The sequence below is a fragment of the Macaca nemestrina genome, chromosome Y (assembly GCF_043159975.1).
Source record: "Macaca nemestrina isolate mMacNem1 chromosome Y, mMacNem.hap1, whole genome shotgun sequence".
In the NCBI taxonomy this organism is placed as follows: Eukaryota; Metazoa; Chordata; class Mammalia; order Primates; family Cercopithecidae; genus Macaca; species Macaca nemestrina.
This window is the reverse complement of record NC_092146.1, coordinates 4,308,804-4,334,376: the sequence shown is the minus strand read 5'-3', so window position 1 is coordinate 4,334,376 and position 25,573 is coordinate 4,308,804. Positions and strand designations below refer to the sequence as shown.

Below are 25,573 nucleotides of genomic sequence, written 5' to 3'. Positions count from 1 at the left end.
AAAGAAACAAAAACACACAACAGGACAAAATTCTTCTTAAATTTTATTTGTGAATTCAGCAAAATAATTTCTATAAAACAAAACAGCCAAACTTTTAAATAGTATAGGATAGGCTGTATCTATTTGTAGGTATATTTGGTTTTTAAACAGGTTCCAAAATATTACACACATTCAAAGTTTACCAATTCTCTTTTAAATACAGTATTAACTCACAGGTTTCTGGAATCTCAAAACAAATGTTTATTCTAAAATGGTACCTCAGAATTATATTAAATAAGCATGAGCTTATATCTTAATTAAATCTATCTAACAACAAGAGTTTTAGAATAATGAAATGACAATTCTTTCTTTCAAGTAAAATTGTGACTAAGAATTCAGTCAGACATCTTGGTGCAACGGTACTTCAAAGTACTATGGATTCTTATGATGTACACTTCACTGGGATCAGAAGCAGCAAAGTTTTAGGAACTTCACTTAATAAATTCTATGTTAAAAAAAAATCCCAAGCACACCAAATGCAATCTATTATGCTCCACACATTCTGACATAGGAAAATTTTGTGTATTGCTTTTAATATTTTACAATTCCTATTATTGATACTTTGATATTCTTTAGCTCAAGAAATTGAACTATCAAACATTAAATGTGAAGAACATGTGTGCAACGAAAAACTGCTTGTCTGTCACATTTTCCCCCGATTTTATATTTATTCTAGGTGTAAGAAATAAAAGCTCTTAGCAATACAGCTGTCACTCTGGGCAACTACTGTCATTCATGTAATTGTCCTCTTGGCTACACAAAGAGTGTGAAGCCATGCTAATTGTTCCAGCACAAGAATAGCTTTAAAGTAGTTAGCCTAAATACCAGAATAAAAAGGTAATGAAAAATATCTAGAAATGTTACACTGCCAATTTTCCATATCAATCTTATAATTCAAAAGTGACCACCAGTCTTATATATCCAGGAAAAAAGAATTAACAAAAAACTATTGGTGTAAACTGACAAAGATGGGCTCTTTTATGTTCCCTTTTTTGGGGGGAAGTGGGTAAAGTTGATCAAACTGCACAAAGCAGACAATATCAATTGCACAATGCAGTGAACATAACAAAAAATAATTGTATGATTGTGTAGATCTGACTTGTTTTCATCAAAAAAAGTTTCTTGCTTAAGAAGTAATAGTCAGACATTAACATAGTATATGTACCTTTGTCATTTATAGATTAGGACCAGTCATTTATTACAAAACACTGTACACTTCCCCCTGCATGTGTCTTACACACTGACAAGTTGCAAATTACTGCAAACGAGAGTGAATATGCTCTCTACTCCATGTTGGTTTGGAATAGTTTATCTAGTTTTCAATACTAGCCAGGCACAGAGAAAGTTTGGACTATAAGGCCTTAGTGCGTGGTCATAAAGGAAGCAGTTAATTATGTGCTTTTCCCTGTTCCTTCATCTGAGGTGAGGATCCTTCTTCATTGACTTCATAATTTTCTTGTGTTTGTTGGCCAGTTTTCTGAGGGTTGTTCAAGTGATGTGCTGCTGGTCCTGTATATGGCTGTCCATGCACATGATTATTCTAAGGGTGAAAGAGACCAGCATTGTAACACTTTTCAGATATTAACCATTAAAAATTTAAAACATGGGGTAAATTTGGTCAAAAAGTAGACATTTTTAAACCTGGATCTTTAGAAAAAAAAAAAAGAACTTACAATCTGATTTTTATGTTTGAAGAAAAGTATATGAATAAAGTGTTTTGAGAAAGTACACACACATAAATGTAATAAATGTATTAGCTTCTGATAAAAATTCATTTCACCTCCACAGAGAATGTATTCAAGAGTCTTGGCCGGGTACGGTTGCTCTCACCTGTAATCTCAGCACTTTGGGAGGCCAAGGTGGGGGGATCACAAGGTCAGGAGTTCAAGACTAGCCTGGCCAACACAGTGAAACCCTGTGTCTACTAAAAATACAAAACTAAGCTGGGCATGGTGGCACGTGCCTGTAGTCCTAGCTACTTGGGAGGCTGAGGCAGGAGAATGGCTTGAACTTGGGATGTGGAGGTTGCAGTGAGCTGAGATCATGCCACTGCACTCCAGCTTGGGCAACAGAATCAGACTAGGTCTAAAAAAAAAGTCTTGGATGGCCAATTACTGTGCTAAGCGGAAAGGTTTTCCATGTGTTTTCCGCAGAGCAGCAACACTTGGAAATCTGTAAGAAATCCCAATTCTTGGCCAGGTGCAGGCACTCACACCTATAATCCCAGCATTTTGGGAGGCCAAGATGGGCAAATCACAAGGTCAAGAGATTGAGTCCATTCTGGCCAACATGGTGAAACTCTGTCTCCACTAAAAACACAAAAATTAGCTGGGCGTGATGGTGCTTTCCTGTAGTCCACCTACGAGGCAGGCTGAGGCAGGAGAATTGCTTGAACCATGGAGGCGGAGGCTGCAGTGAGCCATGACTGTGCCACTCTACTCCAGACTGGTGACAGGGTGAGACTCTCTCAGAAAAAGAAAAGGAAAAAAAAAAAAAAAAAGAAATGCCAATTCTTGAGCCCCACAATAGCCCTATAGAGTGACAATTTCTGGACCCTGCAATTGCTGTTCTTAATCACTGCATTTACATGATTATGAAGTACATTAAATTTAAGAATAAGAACCACGGCCTTAAAATGACTGCATTAGTCACATTTGTGGCTAGTCTTCCCAGAATCTTTTCCCAAATATACATGTTTTGCAAAATAAGTTATTACAAAGTTTATCTGTATTTTTCCTAAGTTATATTTTTTCAGTTAACCATCTATTAAAGCCAGTCAAACTGAATTTTTACTGCCACTGAATCTCAGATACTTTATGCTTTAACATTTCTTCAACTATTACTGAAATATCACACAATTTTATTAACCATAGCAAATAGCAAAAGGGGGTAGTACCTGGTTACAATGAAAATACCACAATGGCAAAATAAAACATTAACTCATTCCAACTAACCCTCTACTGATCATCTTGTCAAAGCTGTTCTAGATAATTTATTACTTTACAGTCACAGTAGATCTGTCTCCAGTCCATGTTGGTTTGGAACAGTTTATCTAGTTTTAAATACTAGCCAGCACAAAGAAAGTCTGAACTTTCAAAATATTTAAGAAAATAATAATTGAAGACCTTTTAAGTAAAGCATCAAACTGGGTTTGGGGGGACAAAAATGAAAAATCCTTTTTACCTGTTGATACTGACAGCCAGGTGAATGAGGATATAATGGGGCATCTTCTGATGGAGAGGGCTCATGCTCATCTGGGGCATCCTGGTCATCTGGCTCCTAATTTTAAATATTTAAAGAGATTAAGCATTAGATTATAAAAGTAATTTCAAGTTTATATTTAATTTCCTTCATTTAGAATAAACTTTTAAAAAATGCACAAAGCTGGCCTCTTTAACATCTTTGTATTTACTGCAAATATTTTAAAATATTAAGAAACAAGCCAGGTGCAGTGGCTCATGCTTATAATCCCAGCACTTTGGGAGGCCAAGGCAGGCGGATCACTTGAGGTCAAGAGTTTGACACCAGCCTGGCCAACTTGGTGAAACCCTGTCTCCATTAAAAATAGAAGAATTAGCCAGGCATGGTGGTGGCTGCCTGTAATCCCAGGTACTCGGGAGGCTGAGGCAGGAGAATCGCTTGAACCTGAGAGGTGGAGGTTGCAGTGAGCTGATATTGTGCCATTCTGCCAGCCTAGGCAATAGGGTAAGACTCTGTCTCAAAAAAAAAAAAAAAAAAAACAAAGACAAAAAACAAACAAAAGAATATCCGAATTCTCTTAGATATGTGATTTTTAGACACCTTCACAGAAGTTTTTTCCAAAAGGAAACTCTTTTGCTAACTTAAGATCAAACAAATCAAGCTAACCATTAAAGCAAACAAAACTGCAACATGATTTTTTTAAGCACAATATTAATAAACATTGGCCTACACATTAAAAAAATACTTTTCTTTTTCCCATTTCTATCTGCTGTCCATTAGTGGCTTTTTTTTTTTTTTTTTTTTTTTTACCTCTTCTGGACAGAGTTCACAAGCTTTTGCAAGTGTCATCCTAGCACTATGTGATCTTTCTAAGAAATAACCATTTGATGTTTCATTGCTTTGTACTGGAGGAGACCAACTGTGGTAGGTATACTGAGGATTGCCAGTATATGGTCGTCTTTCAAGTTCATCTCCTAGCCATTCCACTGCCCAGGTCCATTTTCTTTTAAGATCTCCATTACCCTTCAGAAGAAAATAAAACTATTTAGAATTTAGAATGATTTTCAGTATCAGCTTAAAATGCGAATTAAAAATTTTCATGATTATTTCCTTACTTGTGACAGACGTTTCTACAAATTTATAAGAGAAAACAAAACCCTCACCTGTAAGATTTGGTAAGCAACAGGACAACTGCTAAATAGAGCTACCATACATTTTATGCACTGATACGCTCGTTTTTGATAGTGATTCTTTGAGCGCTGTATTGTATCGAACAGCCCATCTCGGTCATCTGGAATTCCTTTAAGTGCATTATGAATCCTAAAACACAAACAGATGTAAAAATTTGTGATATCCAATAGTAACTAACATTTAAGTGCCTAATTATGTGCCACTTAGTACATGTTTTTGATGTAATCATATAATCTAATTAACATTAGAGTTACTTTCCTAAGTAGGTAGGAACAAATTAAAATTAGGAACACTTAACAAATGAGAAAAGAAATACAGAGAGCACAAATAGCTTGCCAAATATTACCGATCTGGCAACTTGAACAGCTGGTTAGCAATCTGACTTAAAAGTCTGAGATCTTGCCAAATTACCAATCCAAAATGCTTTCACTCAAATTACTAAGAACAAATTAAGGACAATGATGCTACATAATTTTTCATAGTTTTTTCCTTTCTTTTTTCTTCTTCTTTTTTTTTTTTAAGAGATAGAATCTTGCTCTATGTCCCAGGCTGGCCTGCAGTGGCATGATCATAGTTTGTGGCTCACTGTTGCCTCAAACTCCAGAATACAACGAATACTTTCACTTCAGCCTCCCAAGTAGTTGGGATTACAGAAACACAACACTGTGTCCAGTTCACCACATTATTTCTACTAAAGCTATTAAACAGTCTTTTAAGACTACTTTAGTTAAAAAAAACTTACTGATTGTGGAATAGTCACGTAAATTGGCAGTATAAAATTAACTTGAATTCTGATACTATAAAAACACATACATGATGCGTAAAGCAATTTTCACTGACAATGAAAAAATCTGCCTGATTTGCTAATGATCAATTATTTTATTTCAGGACTGCCTAACTACAACATATTTACATAGCCAAATGTTCCCTGTTTCTCCTTAATAGTCAATTTAAAAACTTGCAAAGGTTGGGCGTGGTGACTCATGCCTGTAATTCCAGCACTTTGGGAGGCCAAGGTGGGTGGATCACTTGAAGTCAGGAGTTCGAGATCAACCTGACCAACAACGTGAAACCCCGTCTCTACTAAAAATGCAAAAACTAGCTGGACATAGTGGCGCATATGTGTAATCTCAGCTACTTGGGAGGCTGAGATTGCAGTGAGTGGAGATCACCCCACTGCAATCCAGCCTAGGCAACAAGAGCAAAACTCTGTCTCAAAAAAAAGTTACAAACAAAAATATGCTTGCTTTCTTTTGTGTCATTACCTACACAGAAAAATAACTTGAATTTCTTTTATCTCTATACCATATATCTTACTTAACAAAGTATTTTTATATTCCACGTCAGATATCAGGTGTTTTTGCTTGCTTCAGAGACATTTATAATATAAATTTTGTTTGAAAAGGGCAAATTTTGAAATCTAATCATTTCAGACAAAAAATAACATGGATACACTTCCTGCAACACTTATGACATATATATTCCATTTTCTTATTCTCTTACAGTTTATAATGAAGTGATAATAACAGTGCTTGGCACAGGCACACTGCAGATGTTGATATATATCTATTGAATACTGTTTATTGAACAAACTCAATATTCATTATACAAAACATTTCAAGCTTATGTTCATAAAGAAGATATTTTGTACAAAAATCCGCTATTTTTCAACATTAATCCAACATGTGTACCTTTACTATAATCATTTCCTTGGATGAGACAAGAAGGCTAAAAATGTGATTTAGCTAAATTTAGAGCAACTACAAGATGTACATAGTTGGCTGGGTGCAACTATGTACACCTTGTATATGTGTAATTCTAGCTCACACATGTAATTCCAGCACTTTGGGAGGCCCAGGCAGGCGGATCACGAGGTCAGGAGATCTAGACCGACCTGGCCAACATGGTGAAACCCTGTCTCTACTAAAATACAAAAAATTAGCTGGGTGTGGTGGCACGTGCCTGTAGTCCCAGCTACTAGGGAAGCTGAGGCAGGAGAATTGCTTGAACCTGGGAGACGGAGGTTGCAGTGAGCTGAGACTGTGCCACTGCATTCCATCCTGGTGACAAAGCAAGAAAGAGTCTCAAAAAAAAAAAAAAAAAGAAAGAAAAGAAAAAGAAATCACATAGTAAACAATATTTGTCTATAAATTCTTCCAAACACAGTAAAACCTTCTTAAGAAATAAAAAATTAGAATGCATTAAAACAAATGGGATCTAATATAAAACATTACTGATCTAATGCCACTTTTACATTATTTGATCTGCTTGATGATGGACTGAACCACAATTTGAGAATTTTAATTGTTGAAATCTAATATTTTCAGTTCTCTAAAATTCACAATTACAACGATTTACCTTTAAGTACTGTGTTCTTCAGCTTTGTAATAAATGTGTTTTCAGGTTCTTTTGCTTATTATTATGTCTAATGGGTGTGTTTGTGTGCATGTGTGTGTATGTTTGTGCGCGTGTGCGTGTTGTTTGTGTGTGTTCCTAAAACAAGCTAGTATATTAATTCTCAAGAGAAGAGTTAGAATTTTCAGGCAGAGTTAGGCAACTAATTCTATGGTATAATTCTTAAGACTGATTTTACTGAAAAGAACACAATTGAGGATTCTAGGCGTATGTTTACAGACCTGTTAGTAGCATGATCTCAGTTCTGAAAAACTACTACTCTGATTTCTTATATACTAATAAAACTACTGAGAGGAGATAATTCTAGAAAAAGTACCTCATAATCTTAAAATATTAACAGAATTTAAGGAGGTATCAAAAGCCTTACTGGGTTCCTTAAAAAAATAAAAACAGTAAATGGAAGACAAAACCTAACATTAAGTATGAAAGTAGAACGTTAAGAGAAAAGAATGCGATGGAGAAATAGCAACAGCTCTGATCTGCAGCTCCCACTGTAACTGATGCAGAAGATGGGTGATTTCTGAATTTCCAACTGAAGTACCTGGTTCATCTCACTAGGACTGAGTGGACAGTGGGTGCTGCCCACGGAGAGTGAGCCAAAGCAGGGCAGGGTGTCACCTCACCTGGGAAGCTCAAGATGTCTGGGGATTTCCCTTTCTTAGTCAAGGGGAGCCGTGACAGACTGTACCTGGAAAAATGGGATACTCCCACCCAAATACTGTGCTTTTCCCAAGGTCTTAGCAACTGGCAGACAACGAGATTCTCTCCCATGCCTGGCTTGGTGGGTGCCACATCCACAGAGCCTTGCTCATGGCTAGCGCAGCAGTGTGAGACTGAACTGCGAGACAGCAGCCTGGCTGGGGAAGGGGTGTCCTCCATTGCTGAGGCTTGAGTAGGTAAACAAAGCAGCCAGGAAGCCTGAACTGCTTCCGCGCGCTGGCTCCACCCACCACAGCTCAGCAAGGTCTACTGCCTCTAGACTCCACCTCTGTGGGCAGGGCTTGGCTGAACAAAAGGCAGCAGACAACTTCTGCAGACTTAAATATCCCTGTCTGACAGCTCTGAAGAGAGCAGTGGTTCTCCCAACACGGTGTTTAAGCTCTGAGAACAGACCAACTGCCTCCTCAAGTAAGTCCCTGACAGCCATGTAGCCTAACTGGGAGACACCTCCCAGTAGGGGCCGACAGACACCTCATATAGGTGGGTGGCCCTATGGGACAAAGCTTCCAGAAGAAGGATCAGGCAGCAATATTTGCTGTTCTGCAGCCTCCGCTGGTGACACTCAGGCAAACAGGGTCTGGAGGGACCTCCAGCAAAGTCCAACTGACCTGCAGCTGAGGAAACTGTTAGAAGGAAAACTAACAAAAGAAAGGAATAGCATCAACATGAACAAAAAGGACATCCACACCAAAACTCCATCTATAGGTCACCAAAGACCAAAGGTAAATAAAACCACAAATATGGGGAGTAACCAGAGCAGAAAATCAGAGTGCCTCTTCTCCTCAAAAGGATCTCAGCTCCTTGCCAGCAATAGAACAAAGCTGGATAGAGAATGACTCTGACAAGTTGACAGAGGTAGGCTTCTGAAGGTAGGTAATAACAAACTTCTGCAAGCTAAGGGAGCATGTTCGAAACCATTGCAAGGAAGCTAAAAACCTTGAAAAAAGGTTAGACAAATGGCTAACTAGAATAAACAGTGAAAACCTTAAATGAACTGATGAAGCTGAAAACCATGGCACAAGAACTTTATGACCCATGCACAAGCTTCAACAGCTGACTGGATCAAGTGGAAGAAAGAGTATCTGTGACTGAAGATCAAATTAATGAAATAAAGCAAGAAGAAAAGATTAGAGAAAAAAGAGTAAAAAGAAATGAACAAAGTCTCCAAAAAATATGGGACTATGGGAAAATACCAAATCTAAGTTTGATTGCTGTACACTTGAAAGTGATGGGGAGAACGGAACCAAGTTGGAAAATACGCTTCAGGATATTATCCAGGAGAACTTCCCCAGCCTATCAAGGCAGCCAACATTCAAATTCAGGAAATACAGAGAACACCACAAAGATACTCCTCAAGAACAGCAACCCCAAGAATGTAACTGTCAGATTTACCAAGGGTAAAATGAAGGAACAAATGTTAAGGGAATCCTTAAGGTCGAGTTAACCACAAAGGGAAGCCCATCAGATTAACGGCAGATCTCTTGGCAAAAACCCTACAAACCAGAAGACAGTAGGGACAATATTCAACATTCTTAAAGAAAGTAATTTTCAACCCAGAATTTCGTGCCCAGACAAACTAAGCTTCATTAAGTGAAGGTGAATAAAATCCTTTACAGACAGGCAAATGCTGACAGATTTTGTCACCACCAGACCAGTCTTATAAAAGCTCCTGAAGGAAGCACTAAACATGGAAAGAAACAACCGGTACCAGCCACTGCAAAAACATGCCAAATTGTAAAGACCATCAAGGCTAGGAAGAAACTGCATCAATTAATTGGCAGAATAACCAGGTAACATGATAATGACAGGATCAAATCCACACCTAACAATATTAACCTTAAATGTAAATAGGCTAAATGCCCCAAGTAAAAGACACAGACTGGCAAAATGGAGAGAGTCAAGACCCATTGGTGTGCTGCATTCAGAAACCCCATCGCACATGCAAAGACATGCATAGGCTCAAAATAAAGGGATGGAATAAGGCCTACGAAGCAAATGGAAAGCAAAAAAAAAAAAAAAAAAAAGAAAAGAAAAAAAGCAGGGGTTGCAGTCCTAGTCTCTGATAAAACAGAAACTTTAAACCAACAAAGATCAAAAGAGACAAAGAAGGGCACTACATAATGGTAATGGGATCAATTCAACAAGAAGAGCTAACTATTATAAACATAAATGCACCCAATACAGGAGCATCCAGATTCATAAAGCAAGTCTTTAGAGACCTACAAAGAGACTTAGACTCCCACACAATAATAATGGGAGACTTTAACACCCCACTGTCGATACTAGAAAGATCAACAAGACAGAAGGTTAACAAGGATATCCAGGACATGAAATCAGCTCTTTAACAAGCAGACCTAATAGACATCTAGAGAACTCTCCACCCCAAATCAACAAAATAGACATTCTTCTCAGCACCACATCACACTTATTCTAAAATTGACCACATAGTTGGAAGCAGAACACTCCTCAGCAAATGTAAAAGAACAGAAATCACAACAAACTGTCTCTCAGATCACAGTGCAATCAAACTAGAACTCAGGATTAAGAAACTCAATCAAAACCAAACAACTACACGGAAACTGAACAACTGGCTCCTGAATGACCACTGCATAAATAACGAAATGAAGGCAGAAATAAAAATGTTTTCTGAAACAAATGAGAACAAAGATAGAACATACCAGAATCTCTGGGACACATTTAAAGCAGTGTGTAGAGGTAAATTTATAGCACTAAATGCCCACAAGAGAAAGCAGGAAAGTTCTAAAATTGACACCCTAACATCACAATTAAAAGAACTAGAGAAGCAAGAGCAAACACACTCAAAAGCTAGCAGAAGGCAAGAAATATCTAAGATCACAGCAGAACTGAAAGTGATAGAAACACAAAAAGCCCTTTGAAAAAAATCAGTGAGTCCAGGAGCTGATTTTTTGAAAATATCAACAAAACAGACCACTAGCAAGACTAACAAAGAAGAAAAGAGAGAAAAATCAAATAGACACAATAAAAAGTGATAAAGGGGATATCACCACTGATCCCACAGAAATACAAACTACCATCAGAGAATACTATGAACACCTCTACGCACAAACTAGGAAATCTAGAAGAAATGAATAAATTCCTGGACACCTACACTCTCCCAAGACGAAACCAGGAAGAAGTTGAATCCCTGAATAGACCAATAACAGGCTCTGAAATTGATGGAATAATTAATAGCCTCCCAACCGAAAAAAGTCCAGGACTAGACGAATTCACAGCCAAATTCTATCAGAGGTACAAAGAGGAGCCGATACCATTCCTTCTGAAATTATTCCAATCAATAGAAAAAGAGGGAATCCTCCTTAACTCATTTTATGAGGCCAACATCATTATGATACAAAAGCCTGGCAGACACATAATAAAGAAAGAGACTTTTAGACCAATATCCGTGATGAACATTGACGCGGAAATACTCAAGAAAATAGTGGCAAACCAAATACAGCAGCACATCCAAAAGCTTATCCACCCCGATCAGGTTGGCTTCATCCCTGGGATGCAAGGCTGGTAAAACATATTCAAATCAATAAACATAATCCATCATATAAACAGAACCAACGACAAAAACCACATGATAATCTCAGTAATTGCAGAAAAGGCCTTCAACAAAATTCAACAGCCCTTCATGCTAAAAACTCTCAATAAACTAGGTATTGATGGAACATATCTCAAAATAGTAAGAGCTATTTATGACAAACCCACAGCCAATATCATACTGAATGGGCAAACACTGGAAGCATTCCCTTTGAAAACCGGTACAAGACAAGGATGCCCTGTCTCACATCCTATTCAATATAGTGTTGGAAGTTATGGCGAGGGCAATCAGGCAAGACAAAGAAATAAACGGTATTCAGTTAGGAAATGATGAAGCCAAATTGTCCCTGTTTGCAGATGACATGATTTTATGTTTAGAAAACCCCATTATCTCAGCCCCAAACCTCCTTAAGCTGATAAGCAACTTGAGCAAAGTCTCAGGAATCAAAATCAATGAGCAAAAATCAAAAGCATTCCTATACACTAATAACAGACAGAGAGCCAAATCATGAGTGAATTCCCATTCACAATTGCTACAAAGAGAATAAAATACCTAGGAACCCAACTTACAAGGGATGTGAAGGACCTCTTCAAGGAGAACACACCATTGCTCAACAAAATAAATGAGAACACAAACAAATGGAAGAACATTCCATGTTCATGGACAGGAAGAATCAATATCATGTAAATGGTCATACTGCCCAAGGTTATTTATAGATTCAATGCCATCCCATTAAGCTACCAATGACTTTCTTCACAGAATCGGAAAAAACTACTTTAAAGTTCATATGGAACCAAAGAAGAGCCCGCATTGCCAAGACAATCCTAAGCAAAAAGAACAAACCTGGAGGCATCACGTTACCTGACTTCAAACTATAGTACAAGGCTATAGTAACCAAAACAGCATGGTACTGATACCAAAACAAATATATAGGCAAGTGCAACAGAACAGAGACCTCACAAATAGCCCCATACAACTACAACTATCTGATCTTTAACAAACCTGACAAAAACAAGAAACGTGGAAAGGATTCCCTATTTAATAAATGGTGCTGGGAAAACTGTCTAACCCTATGTAGAAAGCTGAAACTGGATCCCTTCCTTACACCTTACACAAAAATTAATTCAAGATGGATTAAAGACTTAAATGTTAGACCTAAAACCATAAAAACCCTAGAAGAAAACCTAGGTAATACCATTCAGGAGATAGGCAAGAAAAGGACTTCATGACTAAAACACCAAAAGCAATGGCAACTAAAGTCAAAATAGACAAATGGGATCTAATTAAAGTAAAGGGCTTCTGCATGGCAAAAGAAACTACCATCATAGTGAACAGGCAACCTACAGAATGGGAGAAAATTTTTGCAATCTACCTATTGACAAAGGGCTAATATCCAGAATCTACAAAGAATTCAAATAAATTTACAAGGAAAAAACCACCCCATCAAGAAGTGGGCAAAGGATATGAACACCACTTCTCAAAAGAAGACATTTATGCAGCTGACACACACATGAAAAAATGCTCATCATCCCTCGCCATCAGAGAAATGCAAATCAAAACCACAATGAGATACCATCTCATACCAGTTAGAATGGCAATCATTAAAAAGTCAGGAAACAACAGATGCTGGAGAGGATGTGGAGAAACACGAACCCTTTTACACTGTTGGGAGGAGTGTAAATTAGTTTAACCATTGTGGAAGACAGTGTGGCAATTCCTCAAGGATCTAGAACTAGAAATACCATTTGATTCAGTGATCCCATTACTGGGTATGTACCCAAAGGATTATAAATCATGCTACTATAAAGACACATGCACTATTCACAATAGCAAAGACTTGGAACCAACCCAAGTGTCCATCAACGATAGACTCGATAAAGAAAATGTGGCACATATACACCACTGAATATTATGCAGCCATAAAAAAGTATGAGTTCATGTCCTTTGCAGGGACATGGATGAAACTGGAAACCATCACTCTGAGGAAACTGTCACAAGGACAGAAAACCAAACACCACATGTTCTCACTTATAGGTGGGAAGTGAACAATGAGATCACTTGGACACAGGGCGGGGAACATCACACACTGGGGCCTGCTGAGGGGTGGGAGCAGGGGTACGGATAGCATTAGGAGCAACATCTAATGTAAATGACAAGTTGGTGGGTACAGCAAACCCACATGGTACATGTAAACCTATGTATCAAACCTGCATGTAGTGCACATGTATCCTAGAAGTTAAAGTATAATTTAAAAAAAAGAAAAAATAATGCAAATAAGTGGCATTTTTCCTTCATATGGTTTTAAAGACAGAACATTAAGCAGAGCACCAAAAGATAAAAAATATATTTGGCAACTGACAATTCCAGTTATTTCAAGAACCTGGGAAACTGTAATTATTCTGATGGCAAAAGTGTATTCACCTGTGAGTCTGCCAGGAGTCCTCAATCAGTAAAATTTCCAAAAGTAGATCTAAATATGGCCGAAGTTCATAGGTGTATGAATATGCAACCTACAATAGGTAAGAGATAGTGAATTACGTATTTTAAAAAAATGAGTAAAATTACAGATACAAGAATGTTTATTTTTCTTTCACCTGCCAGAGAAGTTCGCTGAGGACAGTAGATGAGAACTGAGGATTCTCCCAAGAGCAAAAACGAAGTAATTTGATGGTATCCTCTGAGTTACTGCAGTCTTCAATAATTTTCTTCACATAACTTGTTCTCACAAATAAAATGTCTGCCACATTCTGCTGAATTGGCATTATAGGCTGTGATAAACTGGGGTCACCAAAAGGATTGGGGAGAGGGGGATTACCTAGAACAAATTTGTTATCCATGAAAAACCAATAGAATTCCTCACAAAATTATAATAATAAATTTCTTATCTTAAAAAATATCTGATTTTAAATTAAATTAAATTAAAAATTCACCTAAATGGTCAGCAATATACCAAGATGAAAAAATGCAAAAATATAAATGCTGACACTAAAGACAAAGTTTATCATTCTTACACTAAGCATTTCATAAGATATCATAGTACCCTACATTTAAAAATTAAACTCCTTATTAAACATATGAAAAAGCTAAAACTTAAATACAATATTCTAGAACATGGGCCTTCAGACTAATTTCATTTTTATAAATCTTCAGAGCTACTTTTAATCAAGTGCTACATAAAGCTACCATTATTTTTAAACTGCTGTAAAAAAAATGGAACATGCTACTTTACCATTGATTGAAGACTGCATTGTTGATGACACATTGCAACAACGAATCAGTTGAGACACTACTGAATATAACTTGCCTAATTCAGCATACTGATATTTGATTGGAGGACCTGGTCCTTCATCTAAAGACACAAGCATAAAGGTAGCAGGTACATTCAATTTCAGAAGCTGTGTTTTTTCTGCTACACCTATAAAAAAGGACAGAAAAATATGTAGAAAAAAAAACAGGGTAAGTACTGCAATAATTTAAAATTAATTATGATCACTCTTTGTGAGTTATATTATTAAAAGCTCTTTCTCTTTGCTTAGAATATAAACAATACAAGCAGAATGCTGACAGAACAGAAAATACACTGATATCATTAAGATAAATTATCATAACTGTGAAATAATGATCATGACTATGGCATTTCAGTTAGCCTAGGTACTAAGAGAAATGTATATTTTCTAAGGCCTAGAGAAGCTGGAAAGACCTAGCTGAAGAACAACTTTCAACATAAGAAAGTAAGACAGAAACTAGCTGGGAATGGTGGCTTACACCTGTAATCCCAGCACTTTGGGAGGCCAAAGTGGATCAACTCAGGTCAGGCGTTCGAGACCAGCCTGTTCAACATGGTGAAACCCCATCTCTACTATAAATACAAGAATTAGCTGGGCATGGTGATGGGTGCCTGTAATCTGAGCTACTTGGAAGGCTGAGGCAGGAGAACTGCTTGAACCCAGGAGGTGGAGGTTGCAGTGAGAGGAGATCGTGCCAATGCACTCCAGCTTGGGCGACAGAGACTCCATTTCGAAAAAATAAAATAAATAAAAATAAAAATAAAGACAGAAACTAAATTAAATGAGCCATAAAAATTCTTCTAGAAAAAGTTTCCATTCTAGGACATTCCCTTACATGGCTTGTTTTTTGTAACTACATCTATAGTAATAGATGTATCCAAATGATTTTAGGTGATTCCAAATTCTGGACATATGTATCCCACTACCAGATTTCTTTATATAGGTATCCCATCTGCTTTTAAAATGCAATCTGCTCACACGAGTCCTTTTTCCTCTATCAGTAAATGGCACTACTATTTTCTCAGTTCATCAAGTCACATCTTAATATCTCATTCCTGCTCCACTTCCTCAAATACCAAATTACCAACTCCTGCTGATTCTAACTCATAAAAAGCTCCTGGATCTGTTCATACCTGTCTTACACACTGCCAGTTTCCCTAACACAAAGCAGCCACAATCTTTTTCTACAGAAAATTTTTAATACTTTCTTATCTTGGTCTATTGTAAGCTATTCTATGTTATAGCCAGTATGATGTTTTTAAGTTAAGACTCTTGTGATCCTCTAGTGGTTCATTCATGCCCTCCTGATAATGTCCAGGGTACTCTACAAAATCAAAATAGCATAATTAGAAAATCCTGCAAATCAGTCCTGCTATTCTGTATCCTTCACTGTATGAAGTCACACTGAATACCTCACATTGTGTCTAAGAAGCAAAGTTATGTCAGTATAAGTCTGCACACACTATCCACTCAGTTTAAAAAATCCTAACCAACCCCTTCCTCCTGGCAAGCTACTTCTTCCACCCTTGAAGGAAATATTCATTATTCATCATAGAAATATTAGTATGTTTGATTGTAGGATACTGCCTGAAGTCTTACTGGGAATATTACACAATGTGTTGCAAATGCATTGTCTCATTTTTCTCAAATCCAAAAACTTCTAAAACCTAGAAACATACTGCCGTAATTACTTAAGAGTCATAAATCTATACTAATTCTTGGCAGGGAAAATTACCATTAAGTTATATTATAAATCATTAATGTGTTGTATATGAGCAGCCAATATCTAAAATAAAATGGTATAAAACAGGATTTTTGTGAGTGCATAAATTTAATACTTTTACATTTGAAATATAAAAGTGACTTCATTTATGTTTGTGTAATATCTGTTTCTTACTCTACTACAAGTATCCCAGAATCTCATATGCAGTCAGGCAAGACAGAGAAAGAGAAAAACACAGAGATGATCAGAGAAGGAAGAATAACTGGTAAAACGTTCTTCCTGTTGAAGTCAAAGATTAGTAACACAGATAACACTTTCATTAGAGGAATGTATGACTACAGAACTTAACTTTAGGTAGGAAGATATTTGTGACTTTTAAAAGTTATTCAACTAACTTTACCACAGATACAAAAGTGTATATAGATACACAGTTATAAAATTTAGCTGAATAGCTTCTATAGTTATAATATAGAAGGCATAAAACAACACTGAAAACATTACAATGATTTTGATGTGTATTCTGGCAATCTATCCATGCGTTCAACAATGACTGAGTACTACTATGCAATACCCATCTGTTGCAAGAATTCTGCTAACTAGTTGGGGAGTAAGGCAAATATTTTAAAAACCATCAAACACAATGGAGAAAGACAGAATTTTTTAGGTAAGCATTCTAGAGGCACTCAAAAGAAGAAATAAATAGGTTGATGTCAGAAAAAGCAGGCTACCCTAAGAAAGATATACTGAAAATCACATTTCTTAATTGATATTAATATTAATATCAATATCAACAGAAGAATTAAAGTGGATTATATATCTGCATTATTACTAATTTCAACTCAGTTTATTTTAACAAAAACATATGTATGTGTCAAATTCTTCAAAGAAATAATTCTTAAACTTGACAAGCAACACAACCACTCTGGGTCCTTTAAAAATATGGATTCCTTATCCAAGCCCTAGGAATTCTGATTCAGATGGTGTGGGATATGACCAGGAAGCCAGTATTTTTCAAAAAGCAACATTAAGAGATAACATCAATCAGACAAAGTATCTGATCTTAAAGATTATCAAAGAAGTAAAACAAGTGCATAAATTACCATATAATATGAGAAATGCCATTAAAGTTACACAGAAAATTTGCAATGCATTTTGAGAATATGAATATGGTATATTGCTTCTACTTCAGAACAAATTACATGTAATCACTTGATTAAAATGGGCTTCATATTTAATATTTAAAATGGAAACAATCATTAATATATTTATGAAAAATTCTTACCTAAATTGGCATACATTACAAACAAATTAAAATATTGCTGTAAATGACGTCCATGATCTGACACTTCCCTTCTCAAAAGATTTAGTGTGGCTCTTAGTAAGTGGTCACTCAAACTCAAGTTATCACATGCCTGTGAAACATGAAATATTATTTTATCAGCATCAAGATGCAGAAACAGCTTTTATTTGCATATGAAAGGTCTTGTTCATATACATAGCAAATCTTTCAGAAAGAAAATTATTAAATATAGTTGTTCTTTGAGAGAGAGAATGAAGAGCTCAGGTAGACTTCATTGTAGATCTTGTATACTGCTGTAATTGTAAAACAAACAAGCAAACAAAAAACCCCGCAACTTCAACAAAAGAATGTAAGTGCATTATTTATTTACATTATCACTAATTTCAATTTCATGTTACAGTGTTTCACTAAAAAGCTTTTAATTTGCTTTTAATAAACGCAAATCTTAAAAATGTAAAACTTAAGGATTTATGAAATAACTAAATAATTGAATACACAAAAGGAATTTCTCTTCTTTTTCAGAATGCCCAGCAATCACTATTACCATGAAATAATTTTACAAACTTACAGGTGTTATAATGTATGTATGCATTTGTTTATGGCGAATACATCAAAGAGAGGAACATAACTTTGCTGATGTGAATTTGCAGAAAACAGAATTTACTTCTAAGTATTTAATTGCGTTTTTTAAAAAAGAAGCCATGCAATTACCTGACTAGAAAGTCCTGGAGATGCAAAAGGAGAAGGACAAGACCCATCTTTCAAGGAAAAGTGTGCAATAAACACTATAAGTTTTGCAAATGCACCCCTCACTTCTGCACTAGGGCACTCCAGAAGGTATTCAGAGAAGCGATTTGATACATTAAAAAGGACATTATGAGCAAACCAAAAACGTACATTCTTGCTGTGACGGAGGAGAATGCACAGTGCATCATACCTAAAACAGAAACATCTATTAATGTCAAATTTCAGTAATGTGTTTATTTTGCTTGCTATATTGAAGAAACATATTTTTATGAACCAAACAGTGATCTAAGATGTTCTCTCCAATTAATGGTCAGTTGGTTTTAGTACAAATATCAGACTGAAAAAGCTTTGTGACTTTAGTACAAGAGTCAAAAAAATGAATGAAATACAAAATAAGTGTAGCTCTCTGCAAATCCATGACCAAACTCTCCCCAGTGCAGTAACATTTCTTTAAGTATCTTTCAATAGAAACAATGCTAAGAGTTGTTAAATCAAGGTATTATAATATATCCCATACTTTTATAAATAGTAACTTCAAACTACACAGCCATTTTAAAATTGTCTTTTTTTAATTTTTAAAGAGGCAGAGTCTCTACTGACCAAGCTGGAATAAATGCAGTGGTGCAATTATAGCTAACTTCAGCTTCAAACTCCTGGGCTCAAACAATCCTACTGCCTCAGCCTCCCAAGTAGCTGGCTCTACATGAATAAGCTACTAGATCTAGCTAATTATTTTACTTTTTTTTTGTATAGAGGGGATTTTGCTATGTTGCCTAGGCTAGCCTCAAACTCCAGGCCTAAACTGATCCATCCATCCCAGCCTGTGGTGGATTAGGTGGATCCTAAAGTGCTAGGATTACAGGTGAGTCACCACACCTAGGTAATTTAACTTTTTGTTGAGATGAGGTTCACTATGTTGCCCAAGCTGGTCTTAAATGCCTGGCCTCAAGTTCTGCCACCTTGGCCTCCCGAAGTGTTGGGATTACAGGTATGGGCCACCACACCTGACTTAAAAATCATCTACCTTTTTAACTATAGGTGAGAACTTACCTCATCTAGTAAAAATAAAATAATTTAATGATGAAATAGACTAAGATGTGATACAAATTCACAGAAGTAGGAGCCAATTTTTAAAGGCATATTTAGATTAGGCAATTTTAATTTTAATAAGATTTATCTCATGACTATTGCCAAGATTTTTATTCTATATTTGACATTTGAAATGATATTTTCATGGTTAGGAAAAAATAAAACAGTATAATAAAAACTAAAACAACTATAAGTACTATATGAATGAAATCCAAAGCCATGTACCAGTCACTGGCAGGACCACGAACTATTTTCTTGGTATGAAATCCAGTGGTAAAGAGGAATCTAGCAGCAAGCTGAATACTAATCATAGTAATTTCTTCTGCTTCAGGCAACAAATAATCCTGCCCTTTAAATAAAAAGTACATATATGGTTAAAAACATTTTTATCTTCAAACTCCATGTTAAAAAATCTTAGTTAATTCTTAGTGATTATCTTACCACTTCCCTAACCCGTATTTCAAACTAATGCTTGAGTAAAAAATAGTAATTACTATAATAAATGCTTTTCTGTATTTCCATATATTAAGAATCACTGTTCAAAGGTACAGATATCCTAGATTTTTCATTTTAAAATAACTAAACCAAAAAAGCCAACACAGTCATATAAAATGAGGCTAAAGATTCTATGAAAAAATAAAAGAAAACTGAAGAAAAAGATAAAACACATTTGATGCCTTGTAAGAAATCCTAGATGCCAAATAAAAACTATTCTTTATTAGTAAGAAGCTACTTCCAAAGCTTACCTGGAGCAAGGTTTAAATAAACACCATTACATGTAAGCAGTTTTTTCACAAACTGAAAATACTCTAAACTATATTGCATTCGGTTATGCATAAATTGCACATTTTGTTTCCGTACACTTCTCTCAATGGCTGGTGACATAATGATCTGATGGGGTCTTGCAATAGTTAGCTCTGATATATATCTTATCATCTCATCATCTTCATCTATCATATCCATTTGTTCATAAAAAAGTATGTAAGCATTCCACCACCTCTTCTGCCGCCTATATGACATGCGCTTCATCATGTGATCAAATACTTCTCCCATGTACTCTCCACCAAAACACTGATTTTTCATTTCTTCATCATCATCCATTTTGCATTCTGACACATCTCCATCATCAAACTTATACCAGTGATCTTTCTCATCATCTTTACCATTCCTTTGAATGATGTAAGAATAATAATGCCCACCGCTTGCTTGACCACTGTGTACAAGCACACCTATAAGTCTGTACTTTGTGCCTCCTGTAGTTTCATTTTCAGACTGCTCTTTCTGTTCAATCAACTGATTTTCTGAGTTTATATTATCCCTTTCCAGCTTTGCAACACCTGTTACTGTGTAAGGTCCCATATCCAGCTCTCGAGGAAATTCAAAATAATCATTGAATTTAATTGCACATTCTCTTTCCCAGTCATAGTCAAATCGTTTGAGTTGGATAGCAAGAACCCGAGGCAATTTTTTAATTAGCAGGCGCTTTACTGTGTCAACCTATAATAAACAGAGAATATAAACAGATGTTCTCTTGTAACCAGAACAGAAACTAAAACAATTTCATGTTAATTTTAAAGTTTATGATCTATTTAAATTTATTTATAAACAGATGATTAAATAATAATAAACACCATCAGGGTAATTACATCATAACTGACTTAATCCTTACTTACCAAAGCTAAAAATATATAAATATACTTATCTTTTGGTATCTGTAGGGGACATAAATATCAAAATCTGTGTCTGCTCAAGTTTCTGATTTTAAATGGGGCAGTATTTACATATCATCTACAGACATCCTCCTGTACAGTTTAATCCATCTCTACATAACTTACTTAATACAATGTATTAAGTATGCTATGTAAATGGTTATTACACTGTAATGGTTTTTTAATTTATATTACTTTTTATTGTAGTACTGCTATTTTTTGTTTTCAAATATTTTTAATACATGTTTAGAGGAATCGGTGTTTGCAGAAGCTATGGAAATGAAAGGTCCTCATTTCTTGCAACCCGGAAAACATTGCTGATAAATATACTGATGGCTATGTGGTTCCATATGGCCACTATTACTTGACTGTGTTACTCGTCTGATGTTTTCTTTTATGTTAATCAACAGAATTTGCTGTGAGTAAACTGAAGACATACGATAAGCAATTTTAATAGCACCTAATGTTTATAGCAGTTAAAAACCAGGTAATATACTAAGTGCTGCACACATATTAATGAATTTAATCCTGTCTTATAAAAAGGTACTAGCTATATATAATTATTTTAAAATATGTGGATTAAGAGTAGCAGAAAGGGTAAGAAGAAATTGTCCCAAGTGTCAGAAGTGTGGGTAACAGGCAGTATGGCTTTATAACAAACCACGATCTAAATGGTGTGTAAGTTCAAAACAACGCAGGCAGCTTGAAGATGAGGGGTTATGAAGGTCAAGGAAAATATATACATGATTTAATGTATAGTATCGTCAAAGACATGTTATCATTCCATCTCCCAAACTAAGTGCCAGAGATAAAAATTAACTGGCTAGGTCTAAAAAATGAAATCTGGGCCAGGCGCAGTGGCTCACGCCTGTGTTTCCAGCACTTTGGGAGGCTAAGGCAGGCAGATCACGAGGTCAGGAGTTCAAGACCAGCCTGGCCAACATAGTGAAACCCCATCTCTACTAAAAATACAAAAACTTAGCCAGGTGCGCTGGCAGGTGCCTGTAATCTCAGCTACTTGGGAGGCTGAGGTGGGAGAATTGCTTGAACCCAGAGGCAGAGGTTGCAGTGAGCCAAGATTATGCCAATTGCACTCCAATCCACGTGACAGTGCAACAATCCATCTCAAAAAAATAAGATAAAATTAAAAAAAAGAAAAAAACGAGATCTGTTTGTGAAAATACATGTGGTTGTGAAAATCTGATATAACCAAATAAAATTAGCAAACTTCCCTACTTCAAGAGAAAACTAGAGTAAGAAAATAATGTTTTCTACTATCAACTCTTCAAGATTGAAGCACTCAATTGCAATTGATTAAAGGGCAGAGATGGAAAAACTTGTGAGATTCTGTGACTTTCAAAGTTATTCACCCAATAAAAATGTTTTTTTTTTTTTCCTAGTCTGCCACTATATTTTGTCAATATTATTTTGCTTTAAACCGGTTATCATCTTGACCACCTCTCTGCTACCACTGTAACAGCAGAGCTAAAGCAGAAGTTAATTGTGAAGATGAGCATAAACAACTCCAATGTCTTTCTATTCTGTTCAATGCAATCATTACTTTTCAAAAGTAAAAAAAAAATACCTTTTTATCACATTTTTCGCAACGATATGCATTTGCACCTTCCAATAAATCTCCTTTGATATACTGTTCCAAAGAATCAAGAAGATTTTGATGATTTCTAATGTCCACATTCAAAGTTGTAAAAGATTCTTCACATTCATACCTAAAGATAATATGAATGAAACAAATTAAAAGAATGTATTCTATAGGTTTAGGTTTTTTTTTTTTTTTTTAAATTTTTTAGAGACAGGGTCTTGCTCAGACTGGAGTACAGTGGCACAATCATAGCTCACTGTAGCCTTGAACTCCTGGGGGTATTCCAGGGATCCCCAGCCAGTACTGGTATGTGTCCTACTGGGAACCAGGCCGCACTGCAGCCAGTGAGTGGTGGGCAAGCTGGTGAAGCTTAATCTATATTTAAACCACTCCCCACGGCTAGCACTACCAACGGAGCTTCATCTCCTGTCACATCAGGGACAGCATTAGATTCTCATAGGAGCAAGAATCCTACTATGAACTACACGTGAGCGATGTAGGTTGCGCACTCCTTGTAAGAATCCAAAGTGTGATAATCTATTACTGTCTCCCATTGCCTCCAGATGGGACCGTCTAGCTGCAGGAAAACAAGCTCAGAGCTCCCACTGATTCTACATTATGGTCATTATGGTGAGATGTATAATTATTTCATTACATACTATAATGTAATAATAACAGAAATAAAGTGCACAATAAATACAAGACACTCGAGTCACCCCACTACTATCCCCTCATCCTCAGTCTGTGAAAAAAATGATATTCCATAGAACTGGTCCCTTGTGCTAGAAGGTTGGGGACAGCTGCCCTTGGTGATTTTCCCACCTCAGCCTCCCTAGCAGCTAGGCCTACAAGTGGGTATCACCATGCCCAGGCAATTTTTTTTTTTTTTTTTGTAGAGATGGGTTCTTGCTGTTGCCTATGCTGGTCTTCAACTCCTGGGGTCAAGTGATCCTTCCGCCTCGTCCTCCCTAGGTTCTAGGATTACATATGTGAGCCATCGTGCCCAGCCTGGTTTCTAAATCTTATCCTTCTGGGTGCCATAGCTCATGCCTGTAATCTCAGCACTTTGGGAGCCCAAAGCAGGTGGATCACCACAAGTCAGGAGTTCATGACCAGCTTGGCCAACATGGTGAAATCCTATCTCCACTAAAAAAAAAAAAAAAAAAAAAAATATATATATATATATATATATATATATATATATATATATATATATATGTATGTAAAGTAGCCAGTGGTGGCATATGACCGTAATCTCAGTTACTTGGGAGGCTGAGGCAGGTGAATCACTTGAACCCAGGGGGCAGAAGATGCAGTGAGCTGAGATTGCACCACTGCACTCCAGTGCCTGGGAGACAGAACAAGACTCTGTTTCAAAAGTAACAATCAATAAGTAAATCTTTTCCTTAATCGTGAACTTGATGAAAAATACATATGCAGTATTTAACACATCATGTCAAATACATTAATCATACAATGTTTTTTTTTTTTTTTTTTTTTGAGACGGAGTCTCGCTCTGTCGCCCAGCCCAGGCTGGAGTGCAGTGGCGCGATCTCGGCTCACTGCAAGCTCCGCCTCCCGGGTTCACGCCATTCTCCTGCCTCAGCCTCCTGAGTAGCTGGGACTACAGGCGCCCACAACCGCGCCCGGCTAATTTTTTGTATTTTTAGTAGAGACGGGGTTTCACCGTGGTCTCGATCTCCTGACCTTGTGATCCGCCCGCCTCGGCCTCCCAAAGTGCTGGGATTACAGGCGTGAGCCACCGCGCCCGGCCACAATGTTATTAATAAGTCTTTTATCAGTTGCTTATTTTGTACTAGGCACTGTATTAGATTCCTTACACAGATTATAGCTCATCTTTACCTTCATAAAAGCCACGTTAGAGGTACATATCCATCCCTACTTTAAAGCTAAGACAATGGGGTTGGGTACAGAAGTCAAAAAGAATTAATTTGATACAGTTTATGAGGTGGAGTGATGCTTTGAAAACCAGCTTGTGTGGCCTTACTTCTTAAGTTCTTTATGTTTTATCACACTATGACACATATTATCTGTTTAAACAGTAATTCATGAAGAGGTAAAAATAAGAACTAATCAAACTCTAAAAAAAGCCTATTCTAAACCATTAAAGTACTTTATTTTTAAGTGTCCCTCAATTTGTGTCATAAACACTTTCCTAATGAGTAAGTTCAAACACTTATCATGCTTAAATGCTTCTGGTGTTCTTGTCTATAAAGTCATAAACATAAGGAGAGAGCCAGGTGTGGTGTGGCATTTGCCTGTAGTGCGAGCTACTCAAAAGGCTGAGATAGGAGGGTCACTTGAGGCCAGGAGTTTGAAGGTGTTGTGCGCTATGATCACACTTTTGAATAATCACTATACTTCAGCCAGGAAACATAATGATACCCTGGTCTTAAACAAACAAACAAACAAACGGAGTAGAGAGTAAATAATGCAAGACTGAGACAGCATCACAGATTATGGTAATTTCCTACAAACTCAGAAAATAAGATGGGGCAGGCATGTCAACCATCAAATCCATTCATCTAACCATTATTTTCAAAATGTCTAAACAGTATCTCACTCTGTTGCACAGTCTAGAGTACAGTCGTGCAATCTTGGCTCACTGCAACCTCTGCCTCCTGGCTTCAAGTGATTTTCCTGCCTCAGCCTCCTGAGTAGCTGGGATTACAGGAGCCTGTCACCATGCCCAGCTAAGTTTTTTGTATTTTTAGTAGAAATGGAGTTTTACCATGTTGGTCAGGCTGATCTCGAACTCCTGACATCAAGTGATCTGCCAGTGTTGGCCTCCCAAAGTGCTGGGATTACAGTTGTTAGCCACCGCCCCTGGCCAGTTTCTCACAGTTGGAAACTTTTCATTTATTCAGGAAAAACAAGACAGTCACAAAAGTAAAATTACATTTGTAAATGACTTATGCAAGTTGCTTCTGATCACGAACCACCCCATAGTGGAGAATAAGGCT

The 25,573-nt window shown here is 36.6% G+C and overlaps 1 protein-coding gene across 14 annotated transcripts in view; it reads right to left on the bottom strand.

Annotated features, from left to right (window-relative positions):
* Positions 1 to 31: 31 nt before the first annotated feature.
* Positions 32 to 25,573, bottom strand: part of LOC139360962 (ubiquitin specific peptidase 9 Y-linked) — a 210,444-nt gene continuing 184,902 nt past the window's right edge. For 13 of the 14 annotated variants that reach the window (XM_071089439.1, XM_071089447.1, XM_071089446.1 and 10 more), the window contains 12 exons: positions 22,575 to 22,716; positions 20,027 to 20,777; positions 19,506 to 19,629; positions 18,156 to 18,381; positions 17,427 to 17,556; positions 14,364 to 14,549; positions 13,729 to 13,949; positions 13,556 to 13,644; positions 4,404 to 4,560; positions 4,051 to 4,263; positions 3,223 to 3,318; positions 38 to 1,579 (listed from right to left, as the gene is read on the bottom strand). In XM_071089439.1, coding sequence (XP_070945540.1) covers positions 1,427 to 1,579; positions 3,223 to 3,318; positions 4,051 to 4,263; positions 4,404 to 4,560; positions 13,556 to 13,644; positions 13,729 to 13,949; positions 14,364 to 14,549; positions 17,427 to 17,556; positions 18,156 to 18,381; positions 19,506 to 19,629; positions 20,027 to 20,777; positions 22,575 to 22,716 — 2,488 coding nt within the window. In that variant the 3' untranslated portion in view covers positions 38 to 1,426. Of the gene's footprint in view, positions 1,580 to 3,222; positions 3,319 to 4,050; positions 4,264 to 4,403; positions 4,561 to 13,555; positions 13,645 to 13,728; positions 13,950 to 14,363; positions 14,550 to 17,426; positions 17,557 to 18,155; positions 18,382 to 19,505; positions 19,630 to 20,026; positions 20,778 to 22,574; positions 22,717 to 25,573 lie in introns of all 14 variants that reach the window. The other variant, XM_071089445.1, reaches the window with a different exon arrangement.